Raw genomic sequence first — 27,285 nt, forward strand, 5'->3', positions numbered from 1 at the left:
CAGAGAAATAAACTAATACGCTTCAAACACTGAACTAGGGAAAAAAGGAGAAACGAAGAAAGAGAAGGAACAGTTTCTCAGAAGGCAGTGTTTTATACATCTTCCACTGGATAACAAAATAACAATCTGACAGATTTCATAAACCTTAATAAATCCCAGTAAAATACACTCATTCAACACACACAAGCAAGTAAAAAGATAAGCTGTTCAAGCACTAGTGAGCTTTTTGGAAATCCATATTGCACGGAAGAGGTATGACTGAACAAAATAGCATTATAACTTCAAAGAAAAAAAAAAGGCACAATCAACCAAATATCGCTCTACATAAACAAGTGTAGCAGCTGGTCTTGAAGGTGAAGTGTATTTTGTGCAAATACAGCAAGTCATTTTTTTTAAATGTTCTGTGTTTCCCTACCTGACAGAAACAGAATAAATCCAGCTGTGTCAATGAATGAAAAAACAACACATAGATGCTACTTATATGTGAAAGTCATTTCTATTACTGGAAAAATCTTACTTTTCCTAATCCTGTGCCTGAATTTCCTGATTTAAAAAAATTGCTTATCTAAATGTAAAAAAGCACTGCTACACCATGCATTATCTATAAAGCCTTCCCTGCACCCCTCCTTTCTTCACTTTATACCAAATGAAGTGTGCTTGAGAACAACAGGGAACCCTTGGAATTGGTCAATAGATTGATTAACGCACTGTACTGAGCAAGCCAAATAGAATTATTTAGAATTTAGGTAGACATTAATTGCACTGCACTAATGAGGTAGGCTTCTTTCTGTTAAAGATTCTACTAACAAACAATACAGACAAGAAACCAACCACAAGGCTTACTGAATGAGAAAAGCAGTAAAATATGTTCTTCTCATCAAGGAAGTACTTCAAATAAATTCAGCTCTGTAGTGTATTGACAAGTTAAACAGGAAACAAGTATCAGTTGACTTTTGGAGCCAAGGAGTGTATGAAGACTGCAGTCTGTAAGGAAGAAAAAAATTCTCTCAGTCACCTTAAATAAAACATGTCTACCCCATCACATAATGAAATTTAAAAGGAGAGACAACCAGAGTTTCTTAGCAGTCCCAAACACAAATCCAGGCTTTTATAATTTAGTTCAAAATGTAATGACCCAGATAAGCTTTCAATGATCAAACTTTAAAACCACTACCTTCCTGAATTGCATCTGCCAATCCATGGACTAGTCAATAAATTCCCTTGCGCGTAGTTTCTCTGATCTATTACCTTTATACTGGCAATGTGAGCCATACAGCAGCAGAACCATGAAAGTCAGTTCTCAACTGCTCAGTGGACTGGTAAATTTTGTTAGTCTGTCTATTAAAATAAAGAGACCCAGGAAGCATTCTGTTTGAACTTCACCCTTCTGTAGTGCCAAACAGCAAGTTGGTGCATCGTGTGTGGAGCAGCCTCCATCTCCACAGAAGAGCTCAGTAACCCACGACATGGTGAGTGTTATCCTGCTGCTTGTCTTTCCAAAGCCTCAAGAAACACCCAGCTTTCACCAGACTGTACCTATACACATCCACATAATTTAGTTATCCATGGCTCTGTGGTTTCATTCCTATAGGAGAAAAATTCGGGTTTAAGTTAAGTAAAAGGCCAAAAGTCTCACCTCTATGACCTCTACATTACAACTTTCCTTCCTGAGACACGTTCATATGAAATCTGTATTAAAACACAAATTTCATGACCTTCTGGCTCCCCCCTCTCATTTATACACTTCATAAACACTTACGTTGGTCCTGCGCTGAAATTCATTTTGGGTCACACAGGTGACACAGAAAGCTATTTCCTTCCTGTACAAGGCAGAACTTAAATAGTGTACAACTGACCTTCCGGATCACAACAAATACTCAATGCTATTTGTACAGAAAAATTCAAGCTGCACGCAAATATAAAGGTGTCATTTCCATATTTCTTGCAGGCACTCCAGAGGTTTCTACAACCTCTGTACCCACCCACACCACCAGCTCCTACAGTCCTCATCAGCTGCACCAGTGGAACAACTCTTTTTACAGCTGCACAATGAACTGGGTTAACAAAGTGACCCCTGCTGCATACTTTTTTTTTTCCCCCGGGTTATTATTTTCAGTCCACACCAGTTCACAACCACATGCACATCAGAGCAACTGGGAGGAGGCAGCAATGTGAGAATGCCTCTGGGAATGACAGGACACAGGAACGGGCAGCCAGCGACATTCTGCCTAAAACCTATATAAAAGAAATTACCACGAAACAGTGGCCAAAGGTTACTTGTCAACACACTTCCTCCCATCAACATTGCCTTTCATTGGATAGGTTCTCCATTCTGAAATAACTTTGCAGTCTTCCACCACAGGCCCCAAAACAACAGCCTAAACCAGAATATACAGTGTTTTATTGTTCAGGACTGTTCAGTTTGTTTTCCTTTTCTTCCAAAAAGAATAGTGAATTTAGTGTTATTCTTTAAAATGGGGCAAAGATACTCTTTTTTTGTAAGGTCATATGTAATTTCTTCAAGGTAAAAAATTAATTTCTGCAACACTCTTAAATGCAAAATTTATTTTTTACAGTGAAGACACACGCTCTACTGAGGAACATCTTTAGCGATTTAATCTGTTCTCCTTTAGTCATGCTAGATGACAAGTGCAACTAAGGACTTCCCCTACTACTGTTAATTTATTTTCCTCAGATTTCTAGAAAACCATTTCAAAAAAATTAGCAAATGTCCAATCTGGGTACATGATCCATCTGAGAGATCAGAAACAAGACGTCTATCTCAGCATGTCACTATTGTCCACTGTAATTTAGACATTCTTCAAATTGCATTTGTATCCAGGAGGGTAATAGCCCTTACATTAAAAACGTCCTCCATTAAGTGGCTCCTCATCACTACAGCCTACATCACACAGGCTCTCATGCCCTGAACCTGCATAGCCTCAGAATAATGCTGCTTTTGACAGGCAAACCAAACAGGGTAAATAAACTACCTTCTCTATCTAAGGGTAAATACATCAGCAAATGTATTATTAATATGGGTAAAGCCACCCCTTTGCACATCCCCAGAGATATAAGAAAGCACTATTATTTAAGTCTTCTGCAAAATGAATTTATCAACACATAATGAATATTCCCCTAAAATAACTGGAAAAACTCCATGGCCAAAATTAGACTTCATCTTAATAGTATTCTCTAATTTCTATCTTGTACAGTATAATGTATAAAAACCATACACCTGAAAACATAATGCATGGTTCTAAAAGGTTTGCTTCAACATATAGAAAATGTCTTTCTTCAGAGGTACAACGACTAACAGATAAATACTTTGACTTCATTTTTGTCACCATGTCCACAAAAACATACCACTTGGTCACCAACTTTGCCTCACACAAAAAGCAAATCCACACTTGTGGAACCATTTCTACATAAGGAATGACTCAAGAGTCTTGGACTATTCAACATAGAATGATGTCAGGAGAAGTCCATGTTTTATTTTAGAAGTATTTAAAAAAAAAATTAATGGGTTGGAGAAGGTGACCAGGAATCAGCTTTGCTCCCTTCCTGTTACAGTACAGGAGCCCAACACGTATCAGATGGAAATCATGTGTAAGTTCAAAACAAGTAAGGAGAGCTGCATCTTCCCATGATTTGTAGAAAATGCTGGAACTCTGTTACAGAACATCATGCACAAAGACCACTTCTGGTTGAGGAAACTCCTAAATGCCAGACAGCTGGAAACTGGGAGTGTTCAGGGCATGATCACCACTCATTTGTCCTACCTCTGCATTCTTACCTAGGCAACTGCTAATGGCTACTCTCAAAACCAGCAGGCCTTTAGCTTGATCTAGCACAGTGGCTTTTATATGCTCTTAGTAACCTAATGTTGGACATCAGGTGTTTTCCAAGGTTTTAATAACTAATCCAAAGGTTTTATCATGTAAGCTGCAGTTCAAACAACTTACAAGTTGGTACTTAAAGCTGGACACAAGCATCTGCTCTAAGTGTTTGCTTTATTTCAAAATTAATCATTATGTAATGCCTTTTTTTCCATTTATTTGTGAAATACAACATAGGTCAGTATAAAAAAATCTGAAGCTGCATTAATTACTCAGAGGTAATTACACTTTCCTTACCAATAGTGTTTACTACGGCTGTACCTGCAAAATACTTCCCAGTATGACAGATTTTCACATTTTCATAGCACTCTGAAGCATGTGCCATTAGGTCTGAAATTTCCCATGGTCTATGCTTCTCCAAAGCACAACATTGAGTTAAACCCCACCCTTGAATCAAAAGTAAAACTAACTCAGTTGTCAGTTTTTTCCCTTTTCCTATTTTTTACATGTCCTTCACACACTCTTTTTGGTTTTTTAAATAGGCCTTTCTGAAGCTACTGAAAACTACAAGATGACATTTGAAAATTGAGTATAAACCTTTATGACTAAATGGTTCTGAGTGAATCTGGTAAAGTTAGAGCCATAAAAGCCACATATTCAGCATAAGGGTATTATCTTTTTAACATACTGGCACACAGCGCACCTTCTAAGACAAAGCTGTACTGGAATACGTATTCCCTTACTAAAGCCAAGCCCAGGACACTGTACTGGATTCCGGAGAGCTGTAAGAGACAAGGGCTCCAAACACCACCAAGGGCACCCATGGAGAGAACACCAACAACACGGGCAGTAAGGAGCTTTGCACCTAGCCGAGGGATTACAGAGCCCGCAAGAAGAGATGGAGAGAAAACAGTCCCTACCCCAGCACTTCGGTTTCTGCGCTGCTCAGCTTTTCTGGGCACCCCTTCTCTCCCCTCGTTCTCTGGCTGAACAGGAAAAAGCAGGCTGACTCATGTCCCTAGGAGATCCCTGGCTCCTCCAGGCTAGAAAATCCAGCATTTTTCCAAGTGAAATCAGCAGAAGTTTAATTGTGCCTATACCTTCATTACCACATCCTATTCTACTTGGATAACTTCAAGAGCAGTGGACTGCTTTCTAACCTACAGTTTCAACAGTAATCAGGCAGGGTCAGCAATGTTAAAAAACTGCACAGCAGATGATTGCACACAGTTATTTCCCTCCTGCTTTTGCTTGAACCTCTTGCTGTTCCACTTCCTGCAGACCTACTGTTGGAATTCAGTGCTCGTTTTAGAACTGTGTTACATTCTTAGACTTAATTTAAAATCGTGCTATTTCAAACACAAAAGAGCTTAAGTATTTAGATACAATATAAGAAGTTCAGTCTTCAGATTCTGAAGTTCTAAGGGCAGGTCATCAGATGAGGCTGCTCACTTTCAGTCCGGATCTCAATTACCACACATGAAACTTTTGAACAGCGGTCCAAGAAATGCAGAATTCTAACCAGAGGAAGAAAAAAATAATAGTCAGAGCTTCTTCTGTATCTGTTTTGGACTATCTCTGAAACACTCCTTTATTCTTCTAGATTTTATTGAGCAGCCACAATTTCACATACAGATGTGGAAAAAAAGAACTTTCTACAGAAGAGTCCACGTGCTGCACTAAAGGAAAAGGGACTATAGCAAAACTGCAGAAATCCAGTGCCCAGGTCACAGAGCACTGTGTCATTTAACTCTGAAAACTGCCTAAGAACTACAGGTATGTTATTTGGGAGAAGCAAGAAGCAGCTATATTGTCATTTAGATTCATTCAAAATACAATTCCTCAAATCACTTTCTTCCTATACAAAGTGTGCCTGAAGTCCGAGAATACCAATTTTTTTTACAAAATGGTGCTTCCATCACAATTAAAGTACCTCCATCATTTTAACAAACCATGTAGACTGTGAAAAACACAAACTTAAAAGTAACTCTTTTCTGCCTTCCTAGGAGAGATTTTATTTTTAAATTGTTAATACAAGACCATCATGAATGCTGAGACTTCAGGGCTTAAATTTATTCTTCAGTATGCAAACTTGAAGCACGAAGCAATCAATTAAGTAAAGTGTGGATCTTTCTCAGTTAACGTGTTTTGTAAGACATAAGGCACGGTAACAGCTACCCAAATCAGTGACTCCAAAGCAGGGCGAACACAGCTAGTTAGCAGTTAAGTAAAATTACATACACTAACCACCATTAATAATGCACAACGATATATAAAAAGCAGGGGAAGGAATGGTGCAGAGGTTAGGTTACTTCTGTAATGGCAACATTTCCCACTTCTTCTCCACACATACCTCACTTCACAAAACCTTCTAGATACAAATAAAATAGCCATGACCTTTTTTCCTCCTCTGCATGATTAATTACTTAATGTACTATTAATTGGAAAATGTAGCTGAATTTCAAATGCTTTCATTTTCTCAGCATATCATGCTGTCTGGGAAGCGCCGATTAAGCTGTTCATCAAAGGTGAGCAGGCAAGGTCATGTAGGCTGTACCTCTTCAGTTATTCATTACCTGTCCTAAATAGTAATTAACAACGGCAATATTTCCATAAATCAAAGTTTTTCTGATTACCTTCAGATGATGAGTGGCTGCAGGGAGGGGAGGGAAGGAATCAGTATATGGGGTTTTGCATGTTCCCCCCACCCCCCACTCCCAATCATTTGTTCTAATGCATACCTGAATAATTCAATCGATACATCAGCTGTCATTTAAGACGCAGAATTTCACTGCGAGTCAACAGGAATTCCACGCAGAATAAAGAAGAGGCTATGGCTTCCTTTCTCCTTTCCCTATCACCCCTAACTTTAAAGGGAGATTTGATCTAAGAATGTTTCTCAGTTACCAAGATTGTTATTATTTTTATTATCTCCATTATCAAGGTTAAAGCGGAGATCACAAAGTACAGCATTGAGGCCATATTCAGTGAGGCCCTGAGTTTCTTAATATAGAAACTTGTCCCTTGAGTATCTTGGGAGGGTTCTCACCTTGAGGCATCTCAGGTGGCAAATAATGAGGCTCCTGAGCACTGACATGTACCCAGTCGAAGTCGTCATACAAGTCTTGGTGGTAGTCACAGGGTCCAGGACCATCATCGAATGTACATCCCCCTAGGAAAGAAACTTGTTATTAGTTTATTTAAAAGCAAAGATTTTCTAAGAGTCAAGCAGAGATTTAAAAGCAGAGATTTTCCAAGAGTCAAGCAGAGGTCTTCCGCCGGGGCATGCCACAACTACGGGGCCCAGGCAGCCTGTGGCACGGTTCGCAGGCTTGCTTGTGCAAAGCTAAAACCCGCAACCAGATCATTCACCAGTGTTCCCCTCTCTTTTTAAAACTTCTCTGCTTCACACAATCAATTTTCCCCCAAAGGACCCTCTGTCTGAGCAGGAGATCACAGGCTGAATTCACTGAGCCCAAGCGAAACCTGGCCCAGTCTCTGTGTGACAAAAAGCAACAGGCTATCTAAACCAAGGGGGAAACAGAAAATAATGGACCATGCTCAAAACGTAAAGGTGTATATCAACCACTCCAATGCACTGAAAGCATAAATAGTCCAAACAGCGATGAGGATAAATAATGTGCCCAGGATGAAAGCAGTCAGACAAAATAATTAAAATTTCTTGAAAGTTAAATAATTGCTGCAGAATTAATTGATTTAATAAAGCAAGATTATCCAATCTAGCATAACAGATCACAAATTAAAGGCGCTTTTTCAGGGTCGTACAAAAAACAGATATGAAAACCTTACAACCTTATGTTGTGAGAAGAAGTGACAGGGAGAAAGAAGAAGAGGAAGAATGTAAAAGATGGGAAAAACACCAAAAAAAATCCCTGTGTAGCACCGTAATGTCTGCTGTCTCATTCAGTAAGTTTTTTATTGCATTCATCACTCAAGGTAGTTAAGTAGGGTGGGAAAAAGAGAGAAAACACAACTATCATGGGAAGAGAACAAAGTTTGAAACAGAAGAAACAAAGGAGTCAAAAGAGCCTGGCTAAAGAAAGAGTAGAGTGTGAATGCAAGAAAATACAGATGTCATACACAGAACTTTGCACCCTCTATTATCTCCATTCATGGTACACAGTCCTTGAGTTTACTCCTCCTGCTCAAAAATAAAAGGCAAGACCAGGAGAGAGTGAAAACACAGTGTATTCACCTTTATTTAGGCGGTATTTTTTAATCCAGAAAAGAAGTCATACAATAACTCAAGAATTAGATTATAAACAACTCCTGGAAATCAGGGGAGGCAGTTCTTGCGTCCTTTCCTCCCTGTCCTCAGCAGTTAAGGCATATCAACCCAATTAACAACTGTCATTACAACAAAAATTCCTCCTGTTAAGAAGACACTTATAGGAAACAGAAGCATTTGTGATGACTTCATTGTCTGACTTTTTGAATCCAAAATACGGAATGAGTACTGCAGGTCCCAAGAACAAAAAAAACCCCTTATGGTAAATTCTAGTGTCATCATGCAACGAGTCACTGCCATTCCATCAACAGCGAACACCCTCCCACGCCTGCCAGGCTCCCACCAGCCCACACTACACCCCCGAGGAGAACGGGCTGGAGGTGGGAAAGGGGGAAAATGAGGACCATGAAGTACTACAGCCGGTGCTCATTTCTGCCCTGTGTACAAGACGTACGTGGCCTGGAACTAGGATCAGACAGAGAATAAGGAAAGGGAGGACTAGGCATGTGTGTCACCAAACTGAGGATAAAAATATTTTTTACCTACCCAGCATGGAGTATTCAGATGTCACAAAACAGGCAGTGAGTTTGCAAAAACAATGTTCATATTTGGAGAAGGGGAAGTCCTTTTACCAACTTTCATCAGAAAATCTAGACTGCGTCCGAAACTGAGATTATGTTTCCTCTTCAGTGGGAAACAAATCAAGTAATTCCCACAGTTCTGCATAAATATTTGTCATTTTGAATAACTGATAAAACAGCCTAAGTTTTAGCTAATGCTACTTCACTAAAAATCACTGCCAGATACTCATTCCAGGGCACTCCTAGGACCGCTCATTAATCAGTGCTTTCGTTGGCAAGGATAACACCAGGAGAGAAAGAAATCTCTACGCTGCTAAATCCTTATACCATAAAACCTTAAAACTTCATGTTCAGCTACATGTTAGCAAAACCTTCTCAAATGTTACCCTGTGACAACATATGCACAGCAACAACAACAAAGCCCCAACATTTCATGCTCCATACTAAGCTGGTTACTACATCAGTGTTACCGGCAAAGACTGCAAGGCATGAGAAGAGAAATATTTGTGCATCAAGGAAACATTTATGCCTTTAGAAGTCCCAACTCCAATGCCCTATTACCACCAAGAGACTTTGCTAATTAACATCTATCATGATAAAGCCAGAAAGGCTTAGAACATAAATCTTGGTCTTTGATTTAACTTACAATACACTGCTATGATCACTCTATAGCAAAAATGTACATTTCCTTCGACATTTAATTGATAAATGAATAGCAGTTTCCCTTAACGGGAAGTTATCACTGTCTGCTGTCCCAGCACCAAAATGACATATGGCTTTGAAGCACATGCCTGCAGGGCACCCATTACCCTTTTTAATGGTTTAAGTGCCCTCAGTATATAAATTTAAACTACCAATGAATCTTGTAGACTCATTTGGAAGATGAATGTCCTTAATTGCTTGTCTTTGTGCCCACTATTAATTTTAGTTATCAGGGTCCGGATTAGCATTAACAACGTGCCCATTAATACACAGCAAGCAATCCAAACCTCCTTGTGCGTAGCACATCACTGCTGCATCCACAGAACAAGCAAGTGTCCATTTATCACAGACTCATGAACAAAGTTTATCAGGGTGGATTGTCAATCCACTACAAAATCCACACTGTAACAACTGCTTAAACCAGTGGCTTCCTCTCTGGAGCACACCACCTCCTCGTACCAACAGATCATGACATTTCAAGGCAAGTAAAGTAAAAGCCAAGTTCTCCAGCAGTTTATCCAGTATAACACGATGACACAGACTAAGCATTTTAACCCCCCCTGCAGACTACTCCCTATGACTTAAAGCATGAGAAAATTTCTTCATTTTAACAGTCAACTGCCTGAATGCTATTTCAGAAACTCTTGACACTAAGAGACAAACCTAGTGTAATATGCTGTGTGGAAAACACAAGGAGAAGAGATGATGGGTGGGTGAAACCTGCAGTAATCTATTTTGTTCCCAGTCATTTGTTCAAAACTACGTACATTTTAAATCAATCTTTAACCATTCAAACATAAAACCACATCTGATAAAAGTACACGGTAGGTCAAAACTTGTCAGCACCCTAACTCAGCTACTGGGCCACCCTCCACAGCCACGTAGCAGCACTGGTCAGGGAAGAAGGTGGATGGGCTTGATGAATGTTTAGTGCCTTCCAATGAGGTTCAACAGCTGAACTCAAATACACATTAGTATTTGCTGCCCAGCATTTTGCCACGAGTCTGCTGATACCCTACAAACGACAAGTTAGAAATCTCCAACTCAGCCATTTGTAACCTCCCTCAGCGCTCAGTAAAAAGCTACTTCAGTACCAACCGCTGTCACAATCACACAGGATACAGATACTACACTCCTAAGTATCACCACCGTGTTCCTTATCTACAGCTAATGTATAATCTGCAATTTATCTTCAATACTACCCTGCTACTGGAATTTGTGCATACCTACCAGTGCACACGCCATACCACAAACAGTGGTTTGGCAGCTCTGCTGTCTCCCAGCTGGAAGCACACAGCGCTGACATTCAAACGCTCTGGGGACCTCGCAGTACCTAAACCCACGTTTAACTTAGATTTCTAATATGACACTCCAGAAAAAGGCAGCAGTAGGGATCAAAGCAATACACCAGACTGGTCTGACCTCAACAGCCTGATGTGGACTTGGGAGACTGGCACGCAAGGCAGCCAGCATCTTCTCCCTTCAAACGATGCTGCCATCAGGACGTAGCACAGAAGGGCCAGACGGGAACAAGCAGCACGCTCTGCTGAGGGGCAGCACCAACCACAGCCATGACTTGCTTACATCTCCAGTGGTGGCAGCAGCTGACAAGGTGGCATTGCCCATCAATTTAACAAAAAGAAAAAAATCAGGTAGGCCATCTGAAACAAACAGCCTACTGACAACTGGAATCATAAGCTAGGAAGCCAGAAGGAATCTTAAGCCTAGGTGGTTATCTTGCCAAACTGCTAACTGTATTTCGGGTCAATCCAATTTGTTCAGTTGCTGAGGAAGTATTTGGGGAACATTTACATCCACAGAAACCAACCAAATAAACAATTCACTGTTTCCATGATCTTTTCCCATTAGCTTCACGAAGTTATTAACTTCAGCTTAAACACCCCTAGGACTCTCACACAGTCATCTTCAACATCCTTCTAAAAGACAAGTGATAAATCATACTAGCCTCATAAAAATGTCCTGAGTACCTGTCCATTTTAATTTATAAAAGGAATCTTAAATGTTCATTATAAAAAGAAAGATACGCACATCCCACACTGAAATCTCAGAAAAGAAATTAAAGCTCTCTAAATAAAATGGTCATTAAGATTAACCTAAATTTAATCTTAAAAATAATCTTAAAATCCCAAAGATTAATCTAAATTTAATAAAAATCATATAGTCAAGGTTTACACATTACCTATAAAAACCTACTTAAAGATGCTTGAAATTAAAGAAAAATTTCTTAAAATGTTACCATGATATTTCCTTAGCAGCAACACTCAGTACTGACAGTGCTCTGTGATTTTGATTTCTCCTACATCCTTTCATACCAACCCAGGAAAGAGGAGTTGAACTTTTTTTCCCCACTGGGACAACATATAAATAAGCTTAAGACTAAGAGAATCAGGTGTCAGTAACTCCCACTGATAAATGGACGTCCACTACAACTTTACTGTGGCCTCCCAGCTCATCAGCTCAGGACAGAAAGTAAAACTGATTCAGATTTTGAACTAATGATCTTTTATCTAACAATTCCAGTGTTTTCACTACACTTCCTAGAGATCATGTCACTTTAACTATTTAGAATAGAAACAGTTGGTTGCACACCAATATTACATGAATTTTAAGATACCCATAACATGATGAATTATAGGGATGCTATACTGGAGATCTACCAACTTCTAAATAAAAGAAACTCTTCCTAGAGATCAGCTAGGAATTCTGTATGTCAGTTTTATCTAACAACTCCAGTGCCCTTTAAAATATACTCAGAAAAGTGATAGTAAAAAAGCAATTCAAAATGTTCAGAAAACTACTAAATAGTGATAAATTAAATACCTATTGATAAGACTAGCTGATGAAGAACAACACACATGTATTGGCCATGCTATATAAAAACACGACCTTTAACATCAGGGATAGGAGAAGGGAAGAGCTAGCATTCACTTTTCTAAATCCAAAGAATTTATTTCTTTGTCTTATGTCACACTTCCTACAGAATTAAAAATAAAGAAAAAAGTTAATATAACAAGTTATATGCAACAACAGCAGCAAGGCACTTATTTTTAAGTCTCCTACAAGAACGATATCTATCCACCGGACCTCCCAAGTACATTCTCACCAAAATCTGGCACTAAGTTCCACAAACTAATGAGCTAAAGCAATGAAAGAAAATTGGATTTGGGGCAGGGGTAGAGATAAGGGAAATTGGTGTACCTGATTAGGTTTCTGAAACAAGTTGATTTTAGAAGTGTTCTTTGTTACCTTTTCTATTACCTATCAGCATTGCAGAGGACTTTTTTCAGCCATAGAATGGCACGTACAGAAGGACAGTCGAAATAACACAACTTCACGGTTTGTGACATCTGTTCTTGCATCTGACTATTTCTGGTGTTATGCAAAATACACTAGTAACATCTTAAATTTCACACTCCTCAATTTTAAGGAGCTGGTTATAAGCCCAGAAATTCATCCACTAAGAACAAGCAGATCACCAATACAGAAGGAAAAAAAATTCTAGCATGAGAGAAGAGTTGTACTACAGGCACACAACAAACTTCCGTCATCACAACTTTTTCCTTACACAGGGCTCAGTTTCCAGTGGTTTCTTTGGGGCTTATATGTACAAAGGTGTCACACCAGGAATGAAATACTCTTCTCATCCAGCTCAAATGACTAGTTGGAACAATCTGCTCCTTTTATTCAACAGCATGCTTTTCTTTCTCTCCACCACCTGCTGTAAAAGCATAATGACTAGCTCTAAATCTATCAAAGTAGATAGCTCCATGCTAAGAATCCAGTACAAAATTATGTTTATCTGCAATGTCAGGTAAAAGTCCTGTGAAAATTTAATTTTTCTCCTCACATTGATTGGTGAATTCCAAGCTCAAAGAGTATAAAGGCGCTATAGCAGCTCTCCTGTCAGTCATATATCCAGGAACAGGTTCTGCTTTTAAAATTGCCCACCTACCGCATTAATTTACCTGTTTCTATCACAGCATGCCTTGAAGCACAGGATGTTTTCATCTTCAAAAGGCAGTAAGTTATTTCTGTTACGAGCATTTTAAAACACACTGATCGCAGAGCATTCAGACACCTATTAAGAATATACTATGGGTTGCTGTTAATGCAGTTTGAGAATAAATTTTAATGATTTGTGTTAAAATTCTTGTATTAGGTATTACCTAGTGAAAACTAACTCTGAAATAACCTTAATTAACCTATGGCATCTAAAAAGGCAGAAGGTCAGACATAACCATGAAAAGAACCACTTAAAGAAAACGACAGATTCACCGCCACAACAAGGAGAAGTCATACTAAATACTAAGAATGTTTATCTCCTTTGCGGTGGTATCTTATTTTGTAGTAGTAGAATTCATTACACAAAAGACAACTGATTACAGCGAAGAGCAATAAAAGCCAACTAAACTCAATTACCTACTAACGCCTTTTAAAAATTTTCTAGCCTTGTTCCAACCATCAGTACGTTTTAATCATCCTCTTCGTTTATTAACTTGAACATCGAACTCCAAGTCTCATCCAAAAGCACCAATGGAGTGTAAACACCAACAGCTTAATAGGAAATATGGCCAATTATTCCTAAGTTAGCATTATTTTATTTTCATTGTAGGGCTTTTGTTGGTACAGTTAGAACAGTAAAATAATCAAAATATCCCTACAAACGTAAACTTTTCAGAAAAGGAAGTGAACAAAACCACTCCTCCATCATTACATGCTATAAATCACATTGACATTAAAAACCAATCCCACTCCCCAAGAGCCATAAGGTAGTACATAACCAATACAAGAAAAAAAAACCAAAAAAAAACCCAAGGGAAAAAAAAAGGCTAAACAGGTCATAATCAAGTCCAGTCTATGCATAATTTTTTTCACTTTGTCTCTGTCTTCCATATTCCTTATTAATAAAATGTAGTAGCTTATTTTAGAAAGGAAAGATGGGAACAAGAAAAATATTAGGTACAAGTTACCAAGAATCCAGGAAGCCTCATGTGGACATTCTTTCCTGTAATCTTCAGGAAAGACCTCATTGTTCATCCCCATGTTATCCTAACCCAAATTTGAGGAAAGGATGAAGATTCACAATTGCATGTAATCTATCCAGCCATGCCATTTATTAGATTTCTTCTATTAAATTAGGTTCATTCCCTCTATACCAGACCTGGAAAAGGCTTCTTCGTCTCTGATTTCCAAAACCTTCATATTGACAGGCAACAGGAAGCCTTTCCATGCTTTACCAGCAGTGAACAGGATGGAAAAAGGAAAGAGATGAAGGGGGGAGAAGATCAGTCTCTATTACACTATCTATCTTTCAGTTTCCAAACTAAGCAAAATCTAGTCTAACCAAAACTGCCTTTAAATTTCCTTGTGTTCTCCAGGGAAAGAGAGGTTTTCTGTTCTTTACCGGACAGATGACAACAGGTAGCTGTGAAGAGTCACAGTTGCTTAACGTCTTTTCATGTTTTCTTCATCCTTCCTTGGTATGGGCAAGGCAAGAGAGAGTAAATAGCTCTGCATATGCAGATCATTTTATATAACTGAAGCTACCAAGATATTTCTGAAACTATGAAGAGATTCAACAGTTTCAGGAAATTATGAACAGATTTCATTAATACACAAGTGTCAACATCCACAAAACACCAAAGCTATTTCCTATTTCAGCTCATAGGCTGCAAGCTTTAGTATTCCTCTGGTGCACTGAGCAGACTTCTGACCAATTGTACTGGTGACAAGGTGTTATACCATTTGAATGCAAATAACTGGGGGGGTTTAGGGGTGGAATCACGTTCTTGAGATTAATAAATATTTTCATGACTCTACCAATAGCAACTAAAACACCAGCAAGCAAATTCTATGACTTCAAGAACACAATTGAGAGCTCGAAAATGAAATTAATCACTTCGATTATTTATGGATACATGATCTTACAATGTTGCTTCTGAAAAATAACACCTTCTTCCAAGACACTGTTAGTGTTCATTTATAGAAAATCTTATATAGAGATCACAGTCTCTGACATTTCTCCTAAATGTTCTCACAATATGCTGTTAAAAGTTAATGGATAAGAATGCAATTAAACTCAGTAGGAGTGCTGAATGAAGACAGCCCTACAACCACTACATTAAATCACAAAATTTTCTACAGATTCAGAGTGCTAGGTTATTTTGTAACCTACACTCGAACAGAAAAAAAAAAAAAAAAGCTGAAACAAGGACTTGGAATAAAAAAGTACATAGCTAGACTTTCATCTCTACTAATCACATCAGCAATTCAACCACAACAGCAGACCTTACAACTACACTAGCCACCCTATACCACTTTGACAGTTTAACCATAAACAAGGTGACAGGGGAAAAAACAGGTACTTTAAAGTTTGTTCTAAAAACCATCTCTTTTGATATCAGGTATCAAAATTTTTTGCAACAGATGAAAGCAAAAGTTTCCAGCTGAACAGTAGAAGCAACCATTCAAAAATAAAAAGGACTCACATTTGAGGACAACAAATGATCACAAGTTACCACAGCATCAGCGCAGAAGCCAAACAAACAAAGAAGGAAATGAGGGAAGAGTGCCTAAGTTGTACAGACTGAACTATAAAAGGAGCTCAAGGAACAGGGGGGCAAAGACCTCAAAAGGAATATGCCCAGCATGAAAGCTGAGGACTTCCTAGGGGGAGGTGAGCATAAGACTGTGCATAGGATTTTAAGTGGTCATGCAAAAAAGAAGATCAAATTAAATGCAAGGAAACAGAAAAAGTTCTGATGTCAAAAATGACAGAAGCGTTACAAAAGGTCATTTCTGAAGCCACAGAAGGATGTAAGTCCAAGGAGGTGGAGAGGCAATTGAAGAGTTCGGTCATGGTATAAATCCAGAGGCACAGGAGGATGACCAAAACCTCTCAGAGATCTTTCAAGAAATAACATCAAGGTACATGAAGGATTAAGCTAGTGGTGAATCACAGAACTCAGGCACATGAATGACAGAGGTAACGTGCAATATTGACATCAAAAATACATCTTCACACACACAGGCACAGCTAAACTAAAGGCAAAATCCTTTTGTATCAGAAGTGCAGTTACTGCTCTAGTTTCCCATTTTATAGTAAAAAAATAGTCACAAGCATTTTAATATCTGGCATATCTTTTCACGCAATCCAGCAATATTCTCATGAAAGGAAGGCTAGAAAGAAAAACAATGTAAATGTATTTTGAAAAAACAGCGAAGGTTTCTATTCCCATAGGAAACAGTCAAGCTCCCCAATTTACAGAAAGACCTGCTGAGATATAGACCAACAAATAACAGCTTTCAGATGTACTGGCCCCCAATCCACAGAATCAGAGAATAGTTACGTTTGGAAGGGACCTCTTGAGGTCATCTGGTCCAACCCTCTGCTCAACCAGGGCCACCTACAGACGGTTGCCCAGGACCATGTCCTGACAGCTTCTAAATATCTCCAAGGATGGAGACTCCACAACCTCCCTGGGCAACCTGTGCCAGTGCTAAGTCACCCTCACAGTAATAAAAAAAAAAAAAAAAAATATATATATATATGTATATATATATAGTTTCCTGATGTTCAGAGGGACCCCTACTGATGTCAAGGCAAACAGTATTTGCTGCTGTCCTTCATCTGCCTGGAAACGGTTTCAAGGATGAGCTGTTCCACCACCTTCCCAGGATCAAGGTTAGACTGACCAGCCTGTCCTCCTCTGGGTTCTCCTTCTTGCCCAATCTCCTATTAAAATATTGTCTCATCTTAAACTTTTCCCAGTAATACTTCATATTTTCTCTGGTATCAAAACGAAGCTCTGCACATCCTTACAAGTTTTGACACCTTTTATTCAATCACACAGACAAGTATAACATAGCCCTCTGCAATATTATGCTTAAACACGGACTATAAAGTATCAGAGAAAAGCTGAGATAAAAACCAAAATTATATGAAAACTTCTCACATTGAACAAGCTGAGAGCAAGCAAATGCAGAAACAGATTCATCTTTCTGGTATGTCTTTCACCTTTCCTCTTTAGCCATACAAATCTAAGTCTTTCGTTAAAGCTGCCCTACGGAATCAAATGAACATCAAATGGATGATTCATTTCACATGCTATTCTTTGTATTAGTTGTTACTTCATTCTTCAACAGAGTAAGATTTATCAAAATATTTCATAGACTATCAGGAAAATATTTTAGGTAGATTTAATCAGGAAAGAGTTATCTGACAGCAAAGTTATTTAAACACAGAGCACACATACAGAAAAAGATGATGCTAACAACTCGCTTGCTTCCTTTACATCTTGCGGGTAAATCACTGCTTACTGTTGAACGGATTTAACATATAACTTGTGCATGTAAGTATATAATGGATCTCTTCTCTCATCACCGTTAGTCCTCAACAAGACCTCTGATGAACAAACACCTCAAGTCATCACATCATTTTGGACAAAGCTTACTGATAGGCTGTGAAACTTAGCTTTATTTATGCAATAAGAAAAATATCCTCTCCAGACCAATTGCAATAGGCATGTAAAGCTCTAGCAAGAAACCACTATTTTAGGGTAGAAATATTTATAATCAAAATTGTATTTCTACTGTAATTTAACAAACAAAGAAAATGGGGGTTTTGTGACTCCCCAGGGAATTGAACTCAAGGACTTGAAACTTGTATTTTTATCTGCAAATCTGCACTTCAGTTTCAATACTACAAAAATACTTAGCTGTATTATAGTATTTTTCAAGCAGATTCAAGTTGTATTTTAATCCCTCCGCTTCTTAAATGGAGAAACACTCTCACCGGAGTAGCTTTGTGAAATGGTGTAATAGATAAGCCTGAAGGTTAGATGAATCCTACGTTATACTGTGCAATGAAGTTGGTAGCATTTTGGAGCCAATCATCTGTCCATGCCCTGAAGGCATACTGCCCAAAGCATGCTAAGAACAACGGAGATACACGATTCCAACAATCTTACAATTTCAGCACACAAGTGAAAATGCATCCCATTACATTATACATCGCACAGAAGTCAAGTACAAGAAAAACTATGGCTGAAAACTGTCCTGGTAGGCCCTGACAGGGTACCAATAATAGTCTCTGAGCAGATATTTACCACTCAGTCTTAAGATTTTAAGGCTGAATTAGATATTTTCATGAAAACATCAGCTTGATGATAAATTGTAGTTAAAAGGTAATTCAAAAGTTAGAAGTTATAAGGAAAGAAATTTAGAAAATGTTTCTCTGCAACATTATAGGCCTCACACAGACATTTTGTGTGGTTCTGGTTTTTCATCTCCTAAGGGTTATAGGAGAAATTAAAAAGGCTTAGAGAACATCCAATAAAGATGATCATAGGATGCTTGAAGTATTAGATGTAAAAGACTCAGAATTTTCAGCCAGAGACGACACAGGGAATAGGACAGGTGCATCCTTAGTGACATGAAGAGAAGAACAGAGATCAACCACTTTTTTGTGTGTGTGAAAACTTTACAGGGCTTCAGGGGTGTCAGGTTCAAATTAAACAGGACAGTGTTAAGCTGTGGGACTCGTTGCCACAGGATGCTACAGCTGCTACAGACATTTGGTGCGGGAGGATGGACAGAATTACTGGTATCAGCTGAGAAACACTGAGACCTTTGGCTCAGAAGACCACATGCCACCAAGAATTTGGGAAAGCATACCTACAGACTTGCCAGTGACTATGCCTTGGCATTTGGGGAAAAGATACTGAGTTGTATCACTCTTTGGACAAACACGTTGCATTGAGTAAGAGGAAACCATGTAACATGTACAACGAAATAAAGCCGTTAACTATTTGATGTAATGATGAGGCTAAACTATCTCAGAGAACAAAAAATGGGACACTAAGAGTTACGGAGGGAGCCAGGGCGGGGGGCATATTATACTGAATGGAAGAGAATGAGAGAGTAACAGGACTACAACACAAATTAGTAGTGAAGAAATCCGAAGAAATCATGTCCTGAATATGCATTGTTATAAGTAGCCTAGTATCTGAAAGTTTGTGCTGGTAACTCCCCATCACTCCACTCTCAATCCTACCATGTGCAATCACCAGTGGGCTCCATTAGTCCGAGTATCACCCAATGCAGGGAAATGTACACGTGTCTCTGTGAGGAAACGGCTATACATAGCTATACACACACTCTCCAGAGTACTAAAGTATGTTCTGTACTCCCCGTTGCGGGGGGGGAAAGTCTTACACTCCGCTCCTACACTAGCCTCTCTTTTTCAAGCTAGACAAGGCATTTACACATTCAACTAAAACTTGTGCAAATACTACATGCCCCTGTTTTCACAACGTCTTTTTAGTCATCCTTTGCTAGTGTATTCACAAAAATGTGTACTAAGACAAAGTATTCACTGTTTGGTATGCCATTACCTAAAAAGGGGCAGGTTGCCAGTGAAAGGAAAGAGAGGCAGCAGCAGGATAAGCTTCTAAGAAGTGTTAGTTAAGTTAAAATTCACACTGTATCCCATCTGATGATGAAAACCTCAGAGAAGGAGGATACATCTGAAGAGCTTCATGTTTGGGGTTTCTTTTGTTTTTGTAAAACCAGAAGAATAAATGTGAATTGTTTTAGTGGGCAATGTGTGTCCCGATGATTGTGTTACTTATCATTATATATACAAAAAAAAGAAACCCAAAACCCAAAAACCCCACAAAAAACCCAAACCCCTCCAGAAAAGAAGCATTCTTCTCTGACTGTTTATTTTTTCTACGCTGCAATTTAAAGAAAGCTAAAAATTGGCTCTGCATGACCAAGTTATTTTAAAGTTAAAATACAGAACATAATGCAGAGCAACAGTCAGAAGAAAATACGTCATAAAGACCAAAAGCCAAGAAAAGCATTAAAATCTTTAATACAATTTAAAAGTAAATATTTAATAGCCAACACATAATCTGGATGCAGTGAATAAAGCAAGAAGCATAATAAAATTTTGCAGATTTTAAATTGAAACACGTTAGTACCAGAGGAATATACATAATCTGTAATAAAATAACAGCCTCAAGGTGTGACCAAAAGTTTCCCCCATCCCTTTTTTTGCCATATCACAGTCCTCCCCACAAAAGCATAAAACAGTGGAAAGACAGACATGTTTTGTTCATACCACCCATCCCAGTAGGACAATCACAGTTTCATAAGGAACAAGAAGTCACAGGTATAGACTACTGAGAATTGCTGATTTAAGTTCAAGTACAAATTCATGTCACCCACTGGCACAGTGAGGTTTTATCCTCTTTTGATCCCTGTAATTGTGAATATTTGCATACACTTTGAAGAGACAAAGATGGACTCCAGATTTTCTCATCTGCAGCTCATCTCTGGATATTCTAATCTACAAATACGTTTGCAAACATTTTCTCTGCAGGGTTGATTCCATCATACCACTGATCTAAAGTGGTCTCCTTCTGCCTAAACTGAACCTCCGCCTGCCTTTCTGACAACATCTAGCTATCACGAGCAGCGCAGCACAGCTACAACAACCCTTTTACTCTTTCACTCTAATCTTGATCTCAGGTCAGCACCTCTTTTCTCAAGTATTACAGACACCATCAATCCATCATTCCCATCTGCATTCAAGCCTCCTCTTGTGTCCTTCACTCCAGCTATGTCTGATTTTTGAAGGGTAACTAAAAAGCTTCTCCAAGACACACTTTCTCTCTTCCAGCTTTCATCTCCCCTTAACCCAATCACTTCAGCATCTCCTCTCTGCTCTTGACAAATGCGTCTTCTCCCACTCTTACCTATTCACAGTACTGCTAAAAAAACTCTCTTTACAGCCCATTGCTTTGGCTGCTTTCCACTTTCACTTCCTCTCTCCATTTTCACAGAACAAACTTTTTTTTGTAACCATTTACTGTTTATGCCCACTTACAGAAAACCAGCCAATTGAACTCAGCAGAACTCATGGCAGCAACTGGCAGAAACCTATTCCTGTGTTGTTGTTGGATTTGCGTTCCTCTAGTTTAGCTGGTTAAAACAACCCAGATGATTGAGGGGTCAAACAAGTGCCAAAAAAAGGAGATGACAAGAGTCCACTGCTAGAATAAGAAATAAGGCAGATACGTGTAGAGGGAGATGAGAAAGCATGGAGTATCGAGCATGGGCAAGCAAACTGTTTGGTTGGCTAGGTTTCCTACTGTCGTCTGCCCATAGGTCTCCAGTGGGAAAAAACAGAAAAACCACCCACCACACACACCAAAAACAATCAAAAAACCAACACACCATCCCACTCATCTAAGTTGTCAACAACATCTACTTAAGAGTCAGAATAGCCGACCTGGCAAAGGCACGAGTGTTGCAGGTAGTTAACAAATTGCAACTGTCCTTTAAAGAGAGATTTTAAGTATAGCTGCCAGTCTCTGGGGTTGAGCAGAAGTGCTAGTGTATCTCAAAACTCAGAGCCAAATTGAGAGGCCAACAGCCTTATTCTGCAGTCTTGCACTCCTTGCATCTCCTACCAGCTACAGGGCAAAGGGAACTGAAAAAGACCAACTTTGTCAGCACATGTTTTTCACTAGACAAAGAAAAGGGAGAGACATTGTCAACACCTTCTCATACAAGGCAACTCCTTGTAATGTTTACATGCATTTAATGCCCACGTATCAGATTTCAGGGAAGGTACAGTCCAACAGTGATCAATCTGTCCTTGGATGGCAAGTGGGGTCTTCTAACAGTGACTGTGGCACCCATGCACCATTACACCTTTATCTTGTTCTTTATTCAGTGCAGTGATACGGAAAGCACTCGTCATCTTCCAGTCCAAATTAGTTTCACCTCAAGTCAACTTGGCAGACCTGTATTACCTGTGCAAGCTCTGAGAGACAGCCTTCATTTCTGTGATCCAGGAAGGGACATATGCTGTAGGGGAGTGTTGAGCCATACCAGGACCATTTTGAACCCATTAGCTCAACTTCTTGCTTGTCCATAGCCCTCTCACACAGATGAACAGTCACCTTCTGGTGACAGAAATAATCATCTTCAAATCAGGGTAAAGATCAGTTATATTTTGTAGAACTAAAGCACTGCTCAGAATTTGCTGCAAGGTACTCTAATAATCCATCTCATGGACTAGCCAAGAAGACAGAGCTAGTTTTGAGCACTGGCTTTGTTCTGAAGGTCTCAGTTTGACACCCCATTCTCCAAACTTACAGTAGAAAATGCTGGTGACTAATGCCATGTTGTTCTGTTTAGAAGGCATACCAAGACAGTCTACTAACAAACCTATCCAGAATAACCCCCAAGTGGTCTGTTTCTACTGTGCAATGCCCTTGTAACCAACCAGCCACTGTTTTCAGTGTTTACAGGATAAGCTCGACTGAACAGACCTCAGAAGTCAGTATGAGTACTAGTGCTCCACATTTTCAAAGCTCTAATTAGTGTTACCCTTCAATCCATGCAGTACAGTTATCTATGCTGACGACATCTGCCTGGGTACCTAATCTTAATCCTTTTCTAATCCTGAGGGAACCAGGAACTGCAGTAAGAGTCCACTGTAACTGCCAGTTTGCAGTTGGCATACTTTCCATCTCTAGTAATGCTTTTGTGACCTTGGTAGCAGAGCGCTTCCAAAAAAGAGCTCTACCAAAACAATCCACATCTGTTCCCTCTCAGCAGCTCTCTGACTTACCATGGCCATCTGATAAAATTGGACGCAACACCCTCCCCCAAAGCCCAAAATTCACAATAATAGACTTCACAGCAGCAATATTGGATCTACCCAGGGATCACTCATACTCTCTGGACATCTGTTCTTGAGTGCTGCTACTCCTCAGCCTGAATATCACGTATCACTCTGGGCCCACCTACCTTACATGCAGTTAGCTGTCATGCAGCTCTGCACTACTATGAGTGTCACTGCCGACTACAGATGGCATCTCTATCCCAGCTGCCACTGCTGAGTCACATTGCTCTACCATTTGCTCACTTTGAATACGCATTTGCTAAAACAGTCGCAAAGATTGAAAGCTCATCTGACTTATTGTACCCAGGTCTGTTTTGGTATCAAACCTCAAGTTTTTCTTACTGCCAGCTTTGTCACGTTGCTGTTTGTCAGTGGCAATTCACTAGAAGAAGATAAGATACCACTCAGCAACAGGGTTTTTCTCTGCCTCGCTACTTCAGGATGCTTCTGAATCGCCTGTGTGCTGGCCAGCGAGGCCCTTGGTGCAAGGAGCAGCGTGGGACCCACTGGGTTCCAGCTGAGTGGAGGGGTCAGCACATCCGCATGCGGATACAGCAAGCGGCAGCCTCACAGAGGACCAGGTTTCAACCCAGAGCTGGCATGAGCTAATACAAGACATTTCATTTCCAAAACTGCTGTGGCTTTCTTTATAAAAAGAAATACTACATACTTCAACAACAGTAGTAATGAAATTTGAAAACAGATTACTGGAAATATTTTGCTACTTCCCTCCTAATCCATCTACTTCAATCCACTCAATACTACTACATTCAATCCATAAACTAGAGAACTAGAAAATCCCAAAGAAGAAAAGTGCTAGAAATAAAAAGTATTAAGTTGTTAGTTAACAAGGAACACTAAATAAAGGAGACTGACTGCCAGAAAATATTTTAATTCCTTCAGCATTCAGTTCGAAAAAGGGACACACGCCCCAATCCATCACCATACTTTGTAAAGAAAAGATCAGGCAAGATATCACAGAATCACTAGGTTGGAAAGGACCTTCAAGATCATCAAGTCCAACCATTAATCCAGCGCCACCATGACCCCTAAACCATGTCCTGAAGCACCACATCCACACGTTTTTTGAACACTTCCAGAGATGGCGACTCCACCACCTCCCTGGGCAGCCTGTTCCAATGCCTGACCACCCTCTCAGTCAAGAAATTTTTCCTAATATCCAATCTAAACCTCCCCTGGCGCAACTTGAGGCCATGTCCTCTCGTCCTATCACTAGTTACTTGGGAGAAGAAACCAACACCCTTGTCGCCCACAACCCCCTTTCAGGTAGTTGTAGAGAGCGATAAGGTCTCCCCTCAGCCTCCTCTTCTCCAGACTGAACAACCCCAGTTCCCTCAGCCGCTCCTCATAAGACTTGTGCTCCAGACCCCTCACCAGCTTCGTTGCCCTTCTCTGGACACGCTCCAGCACCTCAATGTCCTTCTTGTAGTGAGGGGCCCAAAACTGAACACAGGATTCGAGGTGCGGCCCCACCAGTGCCGAGTACAGGGGCACGATCACTTCCCTACTCCTGCTGGCCACACTATTCCTGATACAGGCAGGATATATGTTCTCAAATATTATTCAAGGCAAGTGACTATAAATGCAATTAATAATACTAAAAACAACAAAAGAAACTCTTCACTGACTTTGAATCAAACAGCAAATATCAACTACTAAAGTTAGGATGCCACCCAATCCTCAAAAATCCTTTGCCACTGTAGGAATAGCACTACTAGGATACAGTGAGTTTTATGAAAAGCAACTGTCACCGGACTGATAAGGCAAGCCCACCTCACCCCATCATCTTTATATTTGTACATTGTATGGAGGAAATGTAAAAGAATATACTAGCTCCACACCACCAAAACCAATCGTACTTTTTAGAAGCAGTGAAAGACAATTAGAAACTGTTAAGATGGCAGGAGACAAGAGGAAGAACTAAGGACATTTTTCCTTAGGCCAAATAGTTTTTAGTACCAATGTTATTCTAATTAGGGTTCAAAATTTTGTTTTCTTGCCCTCGGGAACAAGCGGACATCTTCATCCTTTGATACTGTTATTTATTTCTTTGCTGCTTTTAGGTCTAGCAAACCAGAAAGCCACAACTCCAATTTCAGAAAATAAGCAGAAGAGGATCTAACCTGAGTTGGTTTTAACTTATGCAGTCATAAATTAGTTAATATTATGTTTATTCAACCAACATTTTAAGGTCACCTTTAAACCTCCTGCTACAGATTCATATGCTAGATTAATTGCTTCAGTTTCATCTTTCTTTCCTCTGAGGAACACATTCATATTTGTTGCTGTAGACCTTGAAGAGCAGAAGGAGGATGAACATACTACTTTTTTGGTTCTTTTAAAATCTCAAAACAGTGTTCAGTTTGTACTATTTCCAGAAAAAAAAAGCTGGGACCTTAAGTTTCTAATTCTTCTATTCAATCCACAAGTTGCAATTTTAAAACTTATGGTCAATTTATACTTTTAAGCGCTTTTAAATATTAGATCAGGCAAGATGAATATCAGAAACCCGATGGGAAGACAAAAAACTATTAAAGAACCTGTCATTTAGGAATTGCAAATGACATCACCAAAGCCCACACATTAAGCAATGACAGATAAATTATTCCAGCTGGCCAGTGACTATGTAAGGCCCCAACAGTGCCACCTCACTGACATCCAAACCTACTAGTAGGTTATCATGCAGCAGTCATAGTCTGAGGTAACCACAGGAAGACCTCTGGTGTAGACCTTTTACCAGATGACATTTCTCAAAGTTATTTCATCATGAAAATCAAACTTTCTTACATTTCTACAGGATGCAGACACAGGTGGTCTAACCTGTAAGCAACCAGCTGACAGAAAGAAAGTAGTCAGAATTTTGGACAAACATACTGCTTGGCTTATGGGAGGGAGCACTGAACATTGCTGCTGATGTAAAGAGTTCAAGAAGGAGAAAGTGTCAGTTCAAGAAGAGGAAGAAGCCAAGGAGCAGCACGGGAGTGACACAGTTCTGCCTTAGGACAGATATGTGCCGCAGAGTCCTCTCGTCAGCTGTGCCTGAAATATGAAAAAGCAACACGAAGTAAGATTTAGCTGTTACTCAGGATTAAATACAGTAGGAATATGTAAGTGCAGATTGATGCTAAATTTACGAGAACTTTTTAACAGAGATTTTTTCTGACTTGAGGTGTTAAACATACAGGGGCTATTTACACACATGTTAATGCTTCTAATGCAGCAGCCGCCTTCAACTCAGACTGCTAAAAATAGAAGGGAATGGGTAGGAGAGGAGGTGCTCCTCTTTATAAGCAGCATCTTACTTCAAACGGATAGGATGAAAGGAAAAAAGGTAAATTAAGAATAAGTATTGAAATGTGAAAGAGAAGGATAGCAGTGAATAAGCATTAGATGTTATACTATTATTTTCTTCCAAGAAAAAAAAAATACTTGATATTGAATTCTTTTTATATAAGCCATCAATACAAATCAAACAGAATGAATACTTGGGAAAAAAAAAAAATAAATAAAGAGTATTTCTAGTTAGAATCACTGTTGGTAATTATTTCATGACAAATTATCATGATAAAATGTCAAACTTCGCATTTACGGAGCAAGTCTTAAGTCATTCAGTGCCTAACAATACCAATTACAAAAGTAATAAATAGCTTTAGCCAAGTTTAGGCCAATTCATTTATACAAAGAAATTTTCGAGTACTGTATTGCAGAAAAAATACTTCATATATCCTCCTAATAGAAACAGGGGATCAAATAGCTGTAACATTTTTGCATTTCTTTTGTTAATCAAATATATAATATTAGATTTAATAAAAATATTCAAAAATACACTTACAATGAATATACTCAATAAAACAGAACACACCTGGTGCACTGGCAGTAAGACAATTTTTGTAGCCCTGACAAATGCCACTGCTCAATGTTTCACTCCTCTTAGTCTCGTTACATAGAGGGCTGGCGATCAGACAGGAGCAGCTACTGCTTTGGTGCAATATGGCATTAGTCTCTTATTTGGGCTTTACTGTAAAAGGCTTGGAAATTTTCATGTACCCTACATGAAGTACTCTGCTCAAATTCTTTCTCCTCCATTTTCTTTTCATGAGAACCAAGTACAGTAAAAACTAGAACAGTTCCAGCTTTTATTAAGTACTACCTGTACCACAGTTGGGTTTC

At 39.2% G+C, this 27,285-nt stretch overlaps 1 protein-coding gene across 2 annotated transcripts in view; it reads right to left on the reverse strand.

The window, feature by feature from the left end:
* The window catches only part of PTPRK (protein tyrosine phosphatase receptor type K), a gene marked incomplete at its 3' end in the record, with an annotated part of 414,479 nt that overhangs the window by 316,479 nt on the left and 70,715 nt on the right, over window positions 1-27,285 (reverse strand). For both annotated transcript variants that reach the window (XM_081997619.1, XM_081997618.1), the window contains exon 2: window positions 6,889-7,011. In XM_081997619.1, coding sequence (XP_081853745.1) covers window positions 6,889-7,011 — 123 coding nt within the window. The remainder of the gene's footprint in view (window positions 1-6,888; window positions 7,012-27,285) is intronic.

Source organism: Phaethon aethereus (assembly GCF_964289735.1).
Source record: "Phaethon aethereus genome assembly, chromosome: 3".
NCBI classification, from domain to species: Eukaryota; Metazoa; Chordata; class Aves; order Phaethontiformes; family Phaethontidae; genus Phaethon; species Phaethon aethereus.